The sequence below is a fragment of the Aspergillus alliaceus genome (assembly GCF_009176365.1).
Source record: "Aspergillus alliaceus strain CBS 536.65 unplaced genomic scaffold BDW43scaffold_7, whole genome shotgun sequence".
Taxonomy (NCBI): domain Eukaryota; kingdom Fungi; phylum Ascomycota; class Eurotiomycetes; order Eurotiales; family Aspergillaceae; genus Aspergillus; species Aspergillus alliaceus.
In genome coordinates, this window is record NW_022474690.1 from 118753 (window position 1) to 134539 (window position 15787).

General features: G+C 44.9%; 4 protein-coding genes across 4 annotated transcripts; 1 reads left to right on the forward strand and 3 right to left on the reverse strand.

The window, feature by feature from the left end:
- Positions 1 to 2040: 2040 nt before the first annotated feature.
- On the reverse strand, positions 2041 to 3856 carry BDW43DRAFT_265858 (aldose epimerase family protein). Its single transcript, XM_032040818.1, has 2 exons — positions 3032 to 3856; positions 2041 to 2950 (listed from the first exon to the last, which is right to left on the reverse strand). The coding sequence occupies exons 1-2, from the start codon at positions 3517 to 3519 to the stop codon at positions 2446 to 2448; spliced, it is 993 nt and encodes a 330-aa protein (XP_031903583.1). The 5' UTR covers positions 3520 to 3856; the 3' UTR covers positions 2041 to 2445.
- Positions 3857 to 6110: 2254 nt separating this feature from the next.
- Positions 6111 to 7859, reverse strand: BDW43DRAFT_223468 (Zn(II)2Cys6 transcription factor domain-containing protein). The gene is made up of 3 exons (XM_032039431.1): positions 7160 to 7859; positions 7007 to 7104; positions 6111 to 6922 (listed from the first exon to the last, which is right to left on the reverse strand). The coding sequence occupies exons 1-3, from the start codon at positions 7265 to 7267 to the stop codon at positions 6235 to 6237; spliced, it is 894 nt and encodes a 297-aa protein (XP_031903584.1). The 5' UTR covers positions 7268 to 7859; the 3' UTR covers positions 6111 to 6234.
- Positions 7860 to 9945: 2086 nt separating this feature from the next.
- Positions 9946 to 11752, reverse strand: BDW43DRAFT_223616 (putative RAS small monomeric GTPase). The gene is made up of 6 exons (XM_032039432.1): positions 11576 to 11752; positions 11326 to 11374; positions 11222 to 11238; positions 10713 to 11147; positions 10341 to 10650; positions 9946 to 10128 (listed from the first exon to the last, which is right to left on the reverse strand). The coding sequence occupies exons 1-5, from the start codon at positions 11628 to 11630 to the stop codon at positions 10349 to 10351; spliced, it is 858 nt and encodes a 285-aa protein (XP_031903585.1). The 5' UTR covers positions 11631 to 11752; the 3' UTR covers positions 9946 to 10128; positions 10341 to 10348.
- A 530-nt stretch (positions 11753 to 12282) lies between these two features.
- On the forward strand, positions 12283 to 15777 carry lreA (GATA transcription factor LreA). Its single transcript, XM_032040819.1, has 5 exons — positions 12283 to 12514; positions 12629 to 13662; positions 13743 to 13837; positions 13921 to 14359; positions 14413 to 15777. Exons 2-5 carry the CDS (start codon positions 12963 to 12965, stop codon positions 15732 to 15734), a joined length of 2556 nt encoding a protein of 851 aa, XP_031903586.1. The 5' UTR covers positions 12283 to 12514; positions 12629 to 12962; the 3' UTR covers positions 15735 to 15777.
- The last annotated feature ends 10 nt before the right edge of the window (positions 15778 to 15787 follow it).

Sequence of the window (15787 nt, forward strand, 5' to 3'; positions counted from 1 at the left end):
AGCGCTTTTGCAAGCTTCTGGAAAGATCTTCAGAAAATCAAGCTTATTAATATGATTAATCCCTAAGCATATTTTATGCTGCACTAAGGTGCTGTACGCGCCTTTTAGAGACCGAAAACAGCCTACATCTAAAGGCTGGAGTGTATTAGAAGAATGCGCAGGTATACAGACAGGAATAATATTATTCTTACTGTATATTTGGTTAAATTAAGATATAAGATGGCTGCTGTGGCTATCAAGAATTAAAAGGCAGTATGTACCTCTTTCCAGATAATCAGTTTCCTTCCTCCATCCGTTCACGGTCCATATATCTATCTATACTTACCCTATTGAGAACCAAATCCACGTAGGTACTGTTTCTCTATATGCCAGACGTTGTCTTTGGATAAATCTAACCTACGAAAACCACGTGACAATGATTGGCTTCAAACACCAAACTTTAAGCCACCACGACGTATTTCGTATACTAATACTAGACAAAGGGAGCAGCCCCCTCCCCACTTAATAACACAGCCCACCTTCAAGTGACTCCTTATTTCATGATGTGCTGGGCAGTTCCATCTTCCAATATTAGTCAGGAATGTCAACCCAACGCAAGGCTAAGAGGGTGTGGAGTCGCACTGACCCGCCTGTAGGCAACAAGAATACAAACTTATGCATCTGGCGAAGGGAATGGGTGTACATATGTACATATGTACGTACATACGGACATGGAGAGTCCTTACAGTACACATTCCCTTCGTATCTACTTCGTATGGAATAGAAGAGTGCGGGGTAAACCAATATCCATGCTTGCTGTACTTGATACTTATGCCAGAGTGCTGGTGCCTGCTTCGTACTCGCTTCCTTCGGGCAAGGGAAGGATGTGAGCCGGCCATCTACTTTTAGATAGCCCCGGAGTCCACGGGGCTGGAGGGTATTTTTCCTTGAAGATATGTACATACCTCTTATTATTTTTTGCAGTATTGTACTGTACTATGCTGCCCCACAGCTCGGACGATTGTCAAAGCTTTCGTCGCTAAGTTTGTTGTCCATTCCGGGTCTACAGAGCAGAGCACAGTATGTACAGTACAGTATATACTCTATCCAATGGTTATGGTAATTTGAATTGATTTTTTTTGAGTAACCTATTATACGGTATTATAGAAATACACCTTGATTACCTAGTCCTATGCTATGTATCATGCTAGGAGGAGTGAAAGCCAGTGTTATGTTTTTCCTTTTCTTTTTCTTTTCAATGTATGTCTATACGTACATACTCCATACCCTGATCTCAATCTTTTTCCTATAACTATCGCTCCTATTAGGTGCGCCATGCCCTTGGTACTGTGCATTCTTTGCATAACTACAGCCTCTAGATATAGGCTGCTTTAAATCTCTGAAAGATATGTATAGAGCTTTAGTGTAAAAGATAATACATTTAGGCTATAATTATATTGACAAGCTTGACTTTCTAAAGGTCATCCCTGCAGCTTGTACAGCTGCTTTTAAAGCAGAAACTATCCAGAATAGCTTTATGGGAGCTGGACTGGTTCCATTTAATCCAGAAAGAGTATTGGAGGAGTGGAATATTCAACTAAAAGCCCCTATGCCACCAGGCAGTCAATCTACCAACTCAGCACCTAAAACGCCATATACAACTAGACAGCTAGAAAAGCAGGCATCTACAGTGAAAAAGCTACTCAAAGAGCATGTATGTGAGCATATACAGAGCCCTTCATCTTTACTAGCATCGCGATTAGACAAGATTATTAAAGGTCATGAACTGGCCTTAAATGAAGTGATTCTTACACGTGAAGAAATACACAAACTATGTGCTTTTAATGAGAAGCAGCTTTAAAAATAAAAGCGCTCTACTAGACAGCTAGCTACTGCAGAGGTTTTACTATTCAGGAAGGTTTAGAGCGATTCCAGCATGAGAATAAGATTCATGAAGCGCAGGATACTATATCTATAGATCCAGCGCTATTTGCAGTTGGGTCACACGTACGAGCGCCTCCGCGCTGCAGTGGTTGTCATATTCTAGGACATAAGCGATTGCAATGTCCTAATCGGGTTCCTAATTAGTTTTTATATAGAAATGCTATTGTTTTGTTGATAAAGGCCCTAATATCTCGCCTGCGGGCAGGAATCGGTGGTGGTGGCCCATTCATTTTGGGTGGCCCACTCGCTTGTGAAATAGTTACTCTGTTCTGCTGACAAACTTGACCTTGGGAACCAAGAGGGAAATAAATAATACTTGTATGTGTGTATGGATCACTTTCCCGACTTAATACCGAGGCCTTTTTTAGTCAATGTCCCGTAATATATTACTGTGGAACGTATGGAATTTGAGGATAGATGCATTTCACGTGTGATATGGGTAATTGGCACATCATGTGACAATCGAATGATTTTGCAAAGGGCCCTTAACTGGTGTTATGACACAGTCCTGGAGTTGGCAATTTATTGCGGGTCTTTCCAGGTCTTATACACGATCTTGCTTCCGTACCTATCGCCTTTCTTCAAAACAACCATGTGCCGCCAATCCGATTTGTTGATCGCATTGACAAAGCGACTAGGTTCAATGCAGAAGCCGGAGAATGGACCTCGACTCGGGTTGCCGTCAACTGCCGGCACGTTCGTACCTTGGCCCGTGTAGAACTGAAACGCGGGCTCCGTGCTGTGAACCTGCAGGTTGATTCGCGATTCTGGGTGGTGAAACTCAGCTAGCAGCTGGAGCGGTCTCTCGCGCGTATCCAATGGAATCCTGGCGACGTCTCGATCCATCACAAAGACGTCGTCAAAAGCTTCTTTGTTTGGCCCGATCGTGAAAGGCTCAGTGACTTTACTGGGATGTTGTTCAATGCTGCCAAACGGGATGCCGGTGTTGTCGAGCGGCAGGTATTGTTGGGTAAAGAGTTTAGCCGAAGTGCCATCGACGGTCTCGCCGCCGTTGAGGTTGAAGTAACTATTAGATCATCAGCAACTGATTCATCAATTCTTTGAGCCAGCGTAAATCGCGCTAGGTGGGACTGCACCCAGTACGTACCTGTGGTTGGTCACGTTGACAACCGTCTCGTTACACTCATCACCCACCAACTCGACTTCATACTCGATTGTAAGCACCGAACAGTTGTTTTCCTCACTCGTCGTATAGAAGACCTTGACCTCTACCGTACCAGGGTATCCCCCTTCAAGGTGAGAACTTGTATATGTATAAAGTAAGGTGTTTTTCCCGTTCCGATGCAGTATAGTCGGGCCCTCAAAGTCCCGTCTGCCCCATCCACGGCTGCCTCCATGCAGCGCGTTGGGATCATTATTCTTCTCAAGCTCATATTCTTGGTCATTGAGGCTTTGAATTCTGGCGTCCTTGATCCTGTTGGCTACGCGACCAATGGTCGCTCCAAACCAAGGGGTGTTGTATTTCTCGTACAGTTCCTTTTTGGTAAACCCTAGGACGATATTTTGACCATCCACATTGAGCTCTTGGATGATTGCACCCAAGGATGTGAACTTAACTGACGAATCATTGATCATTTTAACTGCTTTGATTGCCCTAACCAGAGCCTCTTGAAGATGCTTCAGAAGAAAGCAGCTAATTGCGTGAGTTGATCGGTGCAACAGGGCGGAGAAATCGATATAAATGAGGGGCACTACTTCATACCCCGCAAAAAGGCCTTTAGGCTAATATCCTATCCGCAGCCCGTTTACGACGCCATAATGATCCGACATGAATGGCCTTGATATATTAACCGAGGGATAATAATTTGCCAGCATATGCCCGATCTACCACGGCGGTTTGCTGATTTGCAGTGTACCTGCCAAGCTAAGCTTCCCTTGCGGCAATATTCCGGAGAATTTGCTGCAGCCTGTCTACTAGTGTCCAGATGTATTTATTACACATAGGTCTTCAGAATCAGATAAGAGTGCAGGGTGAGGCTCTGCAGTCGCAGGTAGACTCAACTAGACTCGATAAAGCACTCTACGATCCGCTTACTATTCCTGGGTGAATCTTTAGTGATGTAGAATATGGAAATCACCAGTGAAAATCGCCGAGCTAGCTTGTGTCATAATGTACTAACACATGTTGTGCTATTCAAACTCTCTTTTCTATCTTAGCAACGGAGATTTATCTCTCTGATGCTGTAGTTGGAAGATACGTGATATTCGAACTATGATAATAGATTCGCAGGATCGGCCTCAAGGCCATTTATTTAGTGCCTAAAAAACCCAGGCTTCCGTATCGAACCATGTAATAAATTAATACCCCAGTTTTTAGGGTATGTACTAATAAAACGCGATAATTAATAATGAAACACCTCAAACATACTCACCCGAATACGACTTCTGTTTCGGGACATTTGTAAGGAGTACAGTAATTATTATGTTTAAATGGGTCATCTAGCCCCCTGATTAACAATTCAGAGTCTCGGAACATAGACGTACCGATCGAACGGATCTATCGGTGCCCTCGGGAGCGGACGTGCCGATACCGAATCCATGATGCAGAGAGCCTCCCTATTCGGTATCCTATTACTCTCCAGCACTCGGATGAAACTCAAGTCTTCTGATTACATATGCCTAATTTTTTCTTCTTTCTACTAACACCTCGCCCCCCACCTGCACCAATGTAAAGTATCCTCACGTTTAGTAATTACTTTACATCTGCATCGTATTTGATGTCAAGGATTGCTTCTCACTGGTTGGTCTGCATAAGGATCCAGATGTAGAGCCACAATTAAGCCACCGAGAACGAGAAGAGTAACTAAGCATAATGACGGCGATTATTAATCGGCCGTCAGTCAAGATGACATTAGCATTACTACATTGTGACACAGATGTTTCTATGGGCAAAGAAGGGCCTGGATTAGTAGTTATTCCTAAATATGTCAACCTTACCTGACCCGATACATCGATGATTAATTATTACAAACGCGAGTAGCACGTGTCCTCGTAAAGAAAAGAAAAGAAAAGAAAAGAAAGAAGACGAAAACAAACCAAAAAAAAAAGCCGTTGGATAAGACTAGGAAATAAATAGATTAAATAGATAGACCTGAACAAGTTTTAACTTATGTTGATTGCGCCGGAATACGGAGGAACAAAAGGATTTAATCCCAACCAACCTAGACCAGCATTTGGGGGAAGCTAAGAATACTCCGTATGTATGTATTGTAAAAAAAGCCAAAGAAAAAAGGGTGTCAGTAATTGGCTCGGCCTTTCGGGTTTTGACGGCTACGGAATTATCTTAGAGCGGAATTATATCAAGAGGGGCAAAAAAAAGAAACTTTTTTATGGGACGAACATTCCACAAGTTCGGTTGGGCTGGACTGGCACCGCCCCGGAGGGTCTACGGGTGGGGCTCTGACCCTCCTCATAGTTCTCGATGATCCAACCGCCCTTCATACTCCGTAGTAGTCCTACTGGAAGTAGTAACAGTAAAGGGAATGCCATATTTACCTGGGTTTGTGGATGCCAAGTCCTCTCATCATTTGCTATCATTGTCAATCATCTCAAACGACTATATCCAAAGATCAGATCCGCCAATTACTTCGTTCACTGGCCTTCTAGAATTTTTTTCTTTTTTTCTTTTGCCCATATGTTCTTTTAATTGGAGCGTCATCAAGAAGTAGGCGCGGGACGGAGATAAGAATCGGAGATGAATCATGAGTGATATCCGTTGCCGATTAGTCATCTACTCTCAACGTCACACTACCCGTTCCTGGACTGGTCTATGGAAGTTAATTTTCTTAAAAAGACAAGCAGATCAATGACAAAATAGTCGACAATTATATTGACCGAATTGTACCGTTCAGTGGTTCTATATAGTGATATGTAAGACATCCTAGACCAGACACCGGAATACCCAACCACTCGCAAAAGTAACACTCGGAATAAAAAAATGGAAGCAATTAGAGAAATATCCCTTCCATGGCTCCATAAACCCAGTCAATGTTTTATCCACCAACTCCAGAACACCTAGGGGCCTGGTTATATCGGGTCGCATTGGACTCTCGCATTTCCGATGTAACGCTGATAACCCTCTCAAACAAACCTCAAAACAGATGGAAAAGACTGTACAGTGTGCGGCAAGGTATTCAGCCCTGTCTTCTAAAGAGCGTGGCCGTCCAATTCGAGTCAAACCTCACAAAAAAGGTGTAGCAAAATAAAAATGTATAGTGTACATGCGTCACATCATAGGCGTATGCAAGTGTTGTTAAGGCAGTGGCCATGATTTTCGTCGATATACAAGGTTCAAGTAGACGTTATCTCCGGTGGATTGGCATTCAAGAATTGACTGATGTCTTCGTAATCATTCTTTGTGTCCATATACGATATGCAATTCATTGGGATTTGGCGATTGAACATTGGGGAAGAGATCGGGTCATCAAAAGATAGATTGTAGTCAGTAGTCGCCATTAGATCCATATCGTCAAAGTTCCCAAGGCTATTCGGCCATTGTTGTGGGTCTTGTAGAGCAATAGGGTTGACCACATCCCCATGCATGGCCATCGGTGGAATAAAGCTAGGCGTATGTGGTGCCATTTGAGGCTCAGTCTTGATCGTAGGCCCTTGTCGTGAAGAGGGACTGAAAGTGGGGGGCGTAAGTGGTTGTCGCGCAAAAACATCTGAGAAACGGGAGGAAAGAACGGGTGACTGCGCGCTTTCTGAGCTACCATCTGACGAGTCCTGGCGCTGCATATGCCCCGAATTCTGCTTCCACAGTTCTTGCTGCATAGATTCGGTGTTCTCTTCAAAGCGCTCGCCTTTGCTCTGGTCCAAAGCGCCTAGACGTGTGAGCAGATCGTGAGTGAGAGGGTGGCCATTGGCTTCGCATTTCAATGGTTCCCCGGGCCACCCCTCGCCTTCGCTGGTGCGTCGATACAGTTCTTGCAACCCATACACTAGCCATGCCTGTTGTTGCTCAAGCATCTCAACATACCTATACCCGAATAGTTTATGGTCAGCGACAAAGCCCCGGGCAGAAACCACAAAACAAAATCATCATTGCCAGGTGCAAGCTCACCCCTTAGGGTATACTTTATCATGAGCCTTCTTCCTCTCGCCAAAGACACAAATGGCATTGTCCGTCCTACAGCGACCACATGGGTTGCCTCCATCACACTGCACCGGTCAGTGCATCAGATCGTTCTGATGCTTGGGCCTCGACCTTGCTTACCTTAGATTTCTTCAGTCTACACCGATCGCATGCCTTACATACCCTCTTGCGAACATTGCTGTCCGAATGAGAGTTGTCTGACGTAGGTGATGATTGACGTGCTGTCATTGTGTAGTATAGCTTTATAGATATAGTGGTGACGGAAAGTAAAATGTAGAAGACAGCAAGAGTGGTATTGGATAGAATTGTCCAAAAACAATAAAGAATAAATTGGAGGGTGAAAGGGGAAAAAAGGATAGAAAAAGAATAAGGAATAAAGAATATGACCACCAGAACTAAAAGTCGGTTTTGTCTGTGTTATTTTTTTTGTTCTTCTCTCGTGTTCTGGAGGTCCTTGTTCCGTGGTGGTGTTGCAATAGTCTGGGGTCGACGATATGTTAAGGTTGATCGATGATATAACGATGTCGGGGAGAAGAGGTAGAAGGTTTGAGACAACCCACGGGTGGACAATCAAGAACCAATGCGAGGCGTCGATAGCATGAGAAGACGATGTAATGAGTAATGACCAGAGTGATTGTAACCAAGAACTGGAAGGGCGAAGGTTGCAGTGACTTTAGGGGTATGTGAGTAAGAGAGACTAGAAAACGAAAGTATGGGCTCTGGAGGATTTGAACTTGCTTTTTAACTAATCTGGAGGTTGATGATGAAGGGCAACAAACTACGTAATGTAATATTACGGGGGATTACTCTCTTCCCTTTTCTTTTGCATTTTTTATTTTAATTTTTTTTATTCTCTCACTTTAATTTCTTTATTTGCTTCTCCGATGGATCTAGCTCTTAATTCCAATTAATATTATTAAAGCCTGACGAAGGAACGCAGGTCCTCCATCTTATTGATGCAGAGCAAAGTATGGGATGGGGTTTCTTGGGTCGGCGATCATTGGTCTAGTCCTAGTTCAATAGGTTATGCAGTGGACCTCTTGTAATTTTGGTACGCCATACATACTACTCTGTAACGACCACGGTTACTCTTGCCAGAAACAACAAAAAGGTCATTCATGCAAGTTATTCTATAGTATGATTCTTGAGCTGCTGCAATCGACATTCTCAAATCACAAGGGCCAATTCATGTTGAGTGTGACATACTTCCTTTACTGTAATGCATATATAAAATCTTTGCGTATTGAATAGTATATACATAACCACCCATCGTACCTTACTGTAGGGGGTTTCTAAACCGGATACGGGCTACGGAGCACGGAAGTGCGGGTAAAGCGGGAGACTGACCTGGGTCCTGTACTCGGGGTCGGAGGCCTTGGCTCGGACCTCGGAGGTCCCATCTTCCCTAGCTGATGTTTGAATTTCCCAAAACAGCAATAACGCCCGATTGAGTAAGCGTTGATTACACGAACAAAGAAATCAACATAAGAAAAAATATTCTAAATAAAAAAACAGTGGTTAAATTCATCTTTTCTCTTTCTCTTCCCTCAAACAAATAGTAAAAATTCTTGACACTTTGTTCCCAAAATGCTGAACATCAAGCTTTGTAAGGTTGGATTGAGATTTGCTCAGATTGCCGTATTCCGTATATCCGAGTATGTACCATGAGACCTCCGTTCTCCGTCAACCTTGGATAGATGGCTGGCTTGGAACACCTTAATTCTTAGAAATCGGAAGAGGTTTACGGAGTAGATCATCAAAGATAGGTGAAATTTGTCAAAATATCATCAAGCATATACGGTCATTATTCAATGTACTTGATGCTTCAAATCAACACACCGCACATACATATACTTACAATATCATGCAATATATATGTATGTATTTTCGTATGACATCTCACCTTTGCATAAAACGGCATTACGGCACAGCAATTTTCTCTGTGATCACCGTTTCTACCTTCACTCGGCAAACACATGCCGAACAATCAAACCGGAGGGTTTGGTCTTTTTAGTCTTAGTCGTATCTTGTTTTACTTGCGTGGTAAATAGTCCATGCATCGAATGTTCTCCCTCCGGCTATTTAGTACCCATCTACGATCACGAGCCCAACCCTGGGAACTCAGATGATTCTCCTGAAAGCTTAACAGAGATGGACCCCCAAATGATCATTGCCACTTGTTATACGCTGCATCGTGCCAGATCATAGTGATGAGGTATTTTCCTCTTTTCCTTCATTATTTTAGTGATCCCACTTATGCTATCCACCCAAATCGAGTATAGAAAAGAGCATGCTGACGGGTCGTGTACCGTATTTCTAGTTCCACGACCGAATCCACATATTATAATAGTCGATGACGTTACCACATGAAGCGAGAATCATTATATAGAAATCCGGAGATGATGATTCGCAGACTTCTCCCTATTTTCCCCCTATGATTATGTGTTACTAATCCATATCAAGATCCCTAACTAACCTATTCCCTGGGCCCCCAAAAAATAAATTAAATTAAATCTACGCTTAAGAGATCATGTCAATATCACGTTATCTCCATAATCGCTGTTTGCTCGGCGATCGGTTTCAAAGATCTTCCCCGGGATTTGACTTCATCCTTGCGCAATTGTTTTGGGCATATATCAAAGATTGGGTTTGACTTTATGATCGATGACCCGAGGACTTTTGCTGTATGAGATCTGATTCGTTGATTTCTTTGCATTCCTGTCCTTTAGGTAGGAGGAAGCAACATTCTTTTCTAGAATCTGGATTTGCAGCCCAAATCACAGCTTGACCTTGGCTCGACCTCCACTGAGGCAATTCCAATGTTCAAGCCTTCCAAGCTTACAAGGTGTTACGTTAGCGTCATCGCACAACCTTGCTAGGGATCTCTGTCCCACTATCACTTAATCGAATAGCTTTCACCACCATTCACCGGAATTGATTTTGTCTGTTTTCGCCATACCAACTGATGGGCATGTCAATGTATAGATATTGTTCGTTGATCTCCCGCATGTCCAGTTGGATCTCACATGACCTCATCATTGCCATTTTCGGGCGTTACTTTCAAAACTTTGACTATCATCGGAGTTCCACTGTTATTGATCTTGGCAGTGAGATGTCTAAGGTTGTGAGATATAGAAAGGGAAGGAAAATGTGGGAAGGGCTTATATCCATATCAAAGCTATGAAAAGCTGTGCCATAGGTAGTGGGCCAGCAATGCGGCAAGCCGACCGGAGGGGTTATGAACATATGAACAAAGAAGGGGGAAAAGGAAAGAAAAGAAAGAAAAGGAAACAAGGCATACCCTTGGGCTTACCAGCAACTCAAACGCTTCAACAAGAGCGACACGGTCGATTTTGATGTTTTCTGCCCCGATGCGGCGTCCTTGGATGCATTCACTTGTTCCTGATCTGGTATTGGTGTCTTCCTTCTACTGGACATTCCGTATAGGCAGTGAGTCCGTGAACCTTTCTTATTATTAGGTGATTTTGCTGCAGCATCCTTGTTTTGACCCGTATCCGCAAGATTCCTTGCAGACGAAGATCCCGCAGCTTCTGGTAGTGATCCATTCTGGTAATGCTGTTGGCGAGCCTCCACAACACGACGAACCAAAACTATGAAATTATCAAACCCTGTTTATCGACCCAAAAGTGATTTAGAAAGGGGTGAAACATACGGGCAAATGTTTCTTCGATGTTGACCATTTCTCTTGCACTGGTCTCCATGAAACCACAGCCATGTTTCCGAGCATACTCCAGGCCCTCTCTAGCACCTACGACCCGACCTTCCTTCAGGTCGCATTTATTCCCTGCAATAATTTTGACCGGGGGAGGCATGCCTACTTCTAAGCCCTGTGCACTATCGCCGAGTTCTTTCAGCAAACGCTGGTTGTCTTCCACTCGTTGCTCAGCCTCAATATCGATCATCTCCATGAAGTAGTCCAATGCGCTTAAGCTAGACGCGTTGGTGATGTCGTAAACAAGAAGGAAAGCGTCTGATTTCAGGTTGGATGCCGCCCAGAGCCCACGATACTCCTCCTGGCCAGCGGTATCGGTGATGGCCAGGAAATAGGGAACGCCGTCGACAGTCCGTGTAACCGAATACGAATCTTCTGCAGCTCCCAACAAAATGGATCGATGTTAGAAGGGTCAAATCCAGGATAGGCGGACGAGAGTGGCGGATTACCGATAGTAGGATCATACCTGGAAAGGTTGCACGAGATCAGTCCGGTTGATCAATGGATCCATTTGATGCACTAGACCGTCCATGTTGATTAAACAGAGACTTACTCGTGAATCCATTGGCTGCGCACTAATCGAATTGTGATGGATGACTTTCCTATGTAGCATACTAGTCAGACAAACAATTCTTGAAGACTATATAAATTCCGGTCGCAAACATGGGGGACCTCATGTCTCTCAGACGCAGAAACCGTGTACTGGGCATCATAGTAACCATCATTGAACCCTTCCATGCTGCAGCTAATCTCCTCCAAGATAGCGGCCGAAAAGGAAGTATGAGATTCATTGCGCAACATACCACACCCGCCATCTCCACATATTGTGATGGTGATTTTGTTTGGCGCGTCCGCCATTTCGCGTTTGCGCCAGTGGGGGTCAATTTGCGGTCCAAATGGTATAATCGATCAAGAAAGTAGAGCAATAATGCCCGATCTATCGAACAAGTTGAGAAACGGGAGGACAAATTATCTTTCTTTTTCCAACCCGTTAATTGTTGATGGGTGCTGAGAGGGGAGGGGCATTAAGAAGAATGAAAAAGAAAGGGGGAGGGAGAGAAAATGAGCTATGTAAGTCAATCAACAAATCAGGGAAAAAAAGTTTACCGATAAGCGGCACAATCTGATAGTGATAATTTAAGATGAATGATTAATAAAAAAGAAAAAAGGAAGGAAGGAAGAAAAGCAAGAGACAAGGAATGTACATATAAAGCGACGACTGCTCTTCCTTTTAGGGGACAAACAACAATAACCAGTTGAAGGATGATTGATGGTAATAATAATAGGTTATTAATAAGGTTTGATATTCAGTTCTAAACGTGGAGTACAGTAAATACCCTTCCAATTGATGTGTTTAATATGGTCAGATCTTATGTTTTATCTCATCTCTGTAGTATAGGGTTATATGTTTGTTCCTAACTTTGTAAATTGATTGTGTAGATGGATGGATGTTAGATGTAAACGTATGTACTCAGTAAATTAATTCAATCACTTGATCCTCTCATCTCACCTCTCTTCTCCCTTATCCTCATCAATCAATACTCTACCATTTCTCTCTCTCCCTCTCCCATCTCTTCAGAATCTATTCAGCATTCTTCTTCTTCTTTCTTTCTTGCTTTTCTTCCTCCATTGCCCAAGTGATTGATTGATTCATCACAAACCCAAGTCTACTTGTGGAGACTTTCCTCTCTCTCCCCTCTCTCTCTTACTCTCTTTCTTTTCTTTTTGGGACACATCAATTGGTGAGAAACCCCCTTCTCTTATTGGCAGAATCCCGCTTTGCTACGGCCCACCCTTGCAGTTCGACCTTCAAGGGATCCATATATTACGTCCTATGTTCTGACATAGATCATTAGCGGATGCCAAATTGATATTAGGTCTCTCGTTTTTTTGCCTTCTACCATTCCCGCTCGGATTAATGTAATGTATGTATCATCATTGAATTGTCTTATATTAAGCGTGCGATAATCGTGCCCACCTTTCTGGTTTCTTCCCCTTTCCCCCTCCCCTCTCTCCCCTCTTTTCTAACTTGGCGCTCCGATTCTTGATTGAATCCTGGTCCTACATGGACCTTTGAGTGCGCCGAGTGGTCTTCATCTCCCCAACGCATCCATCGATGCGTCCTTCTCATTGGTCTAAATTTTCGAATCGAATCGATCGGCCACCATCTTGGAGGAGATTAGCTGCAGCATGGAAGGGTTCAATGATGGTTACTATGATGCCCAGTACACGGTTTCTGCGTCTGACCATCAAATGGGGTATTCGCAATCCTCCAATGATCACTATGCCCCGACGATGATGTCCTTTACGACCCCCGACCAGATGCAGGCGGCAAGCTTTGCCTATCAGTCAGATTTGGTTGCTAATAGCGCTTCGTTTGTCTTCCCGTCGCACACGGCTGGGCTGTCCCTGAATCCGTCTGAGCATTCTGAGAACCTCGGAGACCGAATGTCTAATGCTATGCTCCCGTATGATCCCCTCTCTGCTCTCGGAGGTCCAACACCCATGCCTATAAATACGGCCAATCCGTTCACCTACAATGCCTTCACATCCCCCTTCCCCACTATGCCACTGGAAAACTTCCAGGAACAGCAGCCCGTACCTTATCACAGCGCTGCGTTGCAACCGCAGCCCGTGAATCTGAATCCTACCACGACCTACTCTACCATGCAAACCCACGGGCCCGTCTTGCAGATGTATCAGGCACCACCAAGCCACGCTGAGCCGCCCACTCGTGCACAACCGACTTTCAACAAGCAACCTCTTAGTGTTCCTCAACCCACAGGTCAATCGTCCCAACGTAGGCGAAACCGTGGACTTCAGTCGCCGGCTCAATCGTCGAGCTCCTCCCATCGTTTCATTCAACCCAAAAGGCCATCGCCAGTGAAGGGTATGTTTACACTTGTCCGACCTGAGTTCCTAAAATCTATGTACGTTTATGTATCGCTAATACGGGGCAACCTCTGAAAGCTCCCCTACAACCTCACCCTAAATTGGTGACGGGCGAGGGCTCACAGTATGCCAGCATCTATTCAAGTAGCGGGTTCAATATAATGGGCGTCTTGGTAGGTTTCCCGCCGGGATTTCGAACCCGAGCGTCATAGAACATTTCAGCATCTGACTTCCACCCATTGGTTTCCTTTTGTAGGCCGAAGTAGTGTCAAGGCCGAATCCTAAGATTAGTATCGGTGCGGTCGATTTATCGTGCGCGTTTGTACTCTGCGACATCACCAAAAATGACCACCCGATTATCTATGTCTCCGAGGCATTTGAACGTCTCACTGGCTATACTGAGCAGGAGATCGTTGGCAAAAACTGCAGGTTTCTTCAAGGGCCGGATGGTGTTGTCCAAAAAGGCGTGAGGCGGACATTCGTCGATGACCAAACAACTTCGCGTCTACGGTCCACGCTCGAGGAACGAACGGAGATCCAGGTCAGTCTTATCAATTACAGGAAGGGTGGGCAGCCGTTCATGAATCTGATAACAATGATTCCCATTCGCTGGAGCTCCCATGATTATCGATTCTATGTGGGTTTTCAGGTTGATCTAGTCGAGACGCCCGATGCTGTCACAAGGAAAAATCCAAGTAGGGCCCAAGCTTGATGGTGATTAGCACACTAGGCTGACAGACGTGTCTAGACGGTACTTATACGATCGACTATCGACGTAACCGACTACCAAATTATGTGGTGCCATCTCCTGACATCTACCGATCGCACCCCGATTTGGCGACTTGGTTCACACCAGTCCAGGTGTCGACCATCCTGGGGAGTCTCGATAATCCAACTCTAAATTATAGAAGCTATCTGGATCGCGTATTAGTCGAGAACACAGATGATGTAATACATGCTCTATCGTTCGAAGGCGAATTCCTCTATCTATCGCCGTCCTGCCGGAAAGTCTTAGAGTACGAGCCGGTTGAACTCGTGGGGAAAACGCTATCAACGGTCTGCCATCCTAGTGATATTGGCCCTGTAATCCGCGACCTACGGGCCTGTACTACTACCGATCCGATCAGTGTCGTGTTTAGAATGCGGAAGAAATGCAGCGGATACATTTGGTTCGAAAGCCGTGGCTCGTGGCGCATGGGAGAGCGAGGGCGGCAGTTCATGGTCCTTGTTGGACGACCTCGTCTCGTATACTGTCTCGACCATATTGCGAACATTGGACACGGTATCTTGGCAGAAACTGATATCTGGGCCAAGTTGTCAAAGTCCGGGATTGTTCTGTTCATGACCTCGAAGGCACGCCCAGTACTGGGCCGTATACCTGATGAGCTTGTTGGCAAGAGCTTACAAGATCTGATAGATTCGCGAGTGGAGGCACAAAGAGCCTTTCGAGTGGCTCGTAGTGGTCAACAGATCACTTTCAGCCATAAAATTCGTCATAAAAAAGGCCACATGCTGCCGGCGCAGACCACATTATACCCAGGGGATACCAAGGAAGGTATTAGGCCCTCATTCCTGGTCGCCCAAATTAGCTTTCCAAAACCAAGACAGGCAGGCGATGACGAGTCGAGTCCAGCGCCCCCGCTGCCCAGCGGAGACTTGGGCGATCCTATGACTTCCCGTCAATCAGGCTCAAGCGTGTCTGGCATGGGGACACAAGGCCAATTGTCTTCCGGTAAACAAATCGCCACACAGGCCCAAGAACTCCCATTTTTCGAAGAATTGGTGCCAACCAGGGGCTCAAGTTGGCAGGTTGAACTTAGGGAGTTGGAAAAGCAAAACCGGATACTATCCGATGAACTGCAGAAATTACTTACCCGAAGAAAGAAGCGGAAACGCAAGCAGAGTACCGCGTCTGTTGAGAAGAGCTGCGCTATGTGCCAGACCAAGAAAACACCAGAATGGCGCAGGGGACCCAGTGGGGAACGCGATCTTTGTAACAGTTGCGGATTGCGTTGGGCTAAGCAAGCCCGTAACGCAGCACAGTCGGTGGGGAGGCCCAATACTTGTTGATCGAGGTCACAGGGCAAACAATTATCTGTTTATCTGTTTCTTTTTCTTCTCTC

Bases quoted from the DNA above. Each gene is read 5' to 3' on its own strand.
- BDW43DRAFT_265858 (XM_032040818.1), bottom strand. From the start codon at position 3,519: ATGATCAATGATTCGTCAGTTAAGTTCACATCCTTGGGTGCAATCATC. The intron at 2,951-3,031 runs GTACGTACTGGG...ATGATCTAATAG, and splicing joins GTCAACGTGACCAACCACAG to TTACTTCAACCTCAACGGCG.
- BDW43DRAFT_223616 (XM_032039432.1), bottom strand. From the start codon at position 11,630: ATGGCGGACGCGCCAAACAAAATCACCATCACAATATGTGGAGATGGC. The intron at 11,375-11,575 runs GTATGTTGCGCA...TATGCTACATAG, and splicing joins ATGTGGAGATGGCGGGTGTG to GAAAGTCATCCATCACAATT. The intron at 10,651-10,712 runs GTATGTTTCACC...ATAATTTCATAG, and splicing joins CATCGAAGAAACATTTGCCC to TTTTGGTTCGTCGTGTTGTG.
- lreA (XM_032040819.1), top strand. From the start codon at position 12,963: ATGGAAGGGTTCAATGATGGTTACTATGATGCCCAGTACACGGTTTCT. The intron at 13,838-13,920 runs GTAGGTTTCCCG...TTCCTTTTGTAG, and splicing joins TCAATATAATGGGCGTCTTG to GCCGAAGTAGTGTCAAGGCC. The intron at 14,360-14,412 runs GTAGGGCCCAAG...AGACGTGTCTAG, and splicing joins TGTCACAAGGAAAAATCCAA to ACGGTACTTATACGATCGAC.
- BDW43DRAFT_223468 (XM_032039431.1), bottom strand. From the start codon at position 7,267: ATGACAGCACGTCAATCATCACCTACGTCAGACAACTCTCATTCGGAC. The intron at 7,105-7,159 runs GTAAGCAAGGTC...TGACCGGTGCAG, and splicing joins GTAGACTGAAGAAATCTAAG to TGTGATGGAGGCAACCCATG. The intron at 6,923-7,006 runs GTGAGCTTGCAC...ATTCGGGTATAG, and splicing joins GATAAAGTATACCCTAAGGG to GTATGTTGAGATGCTTGAGC.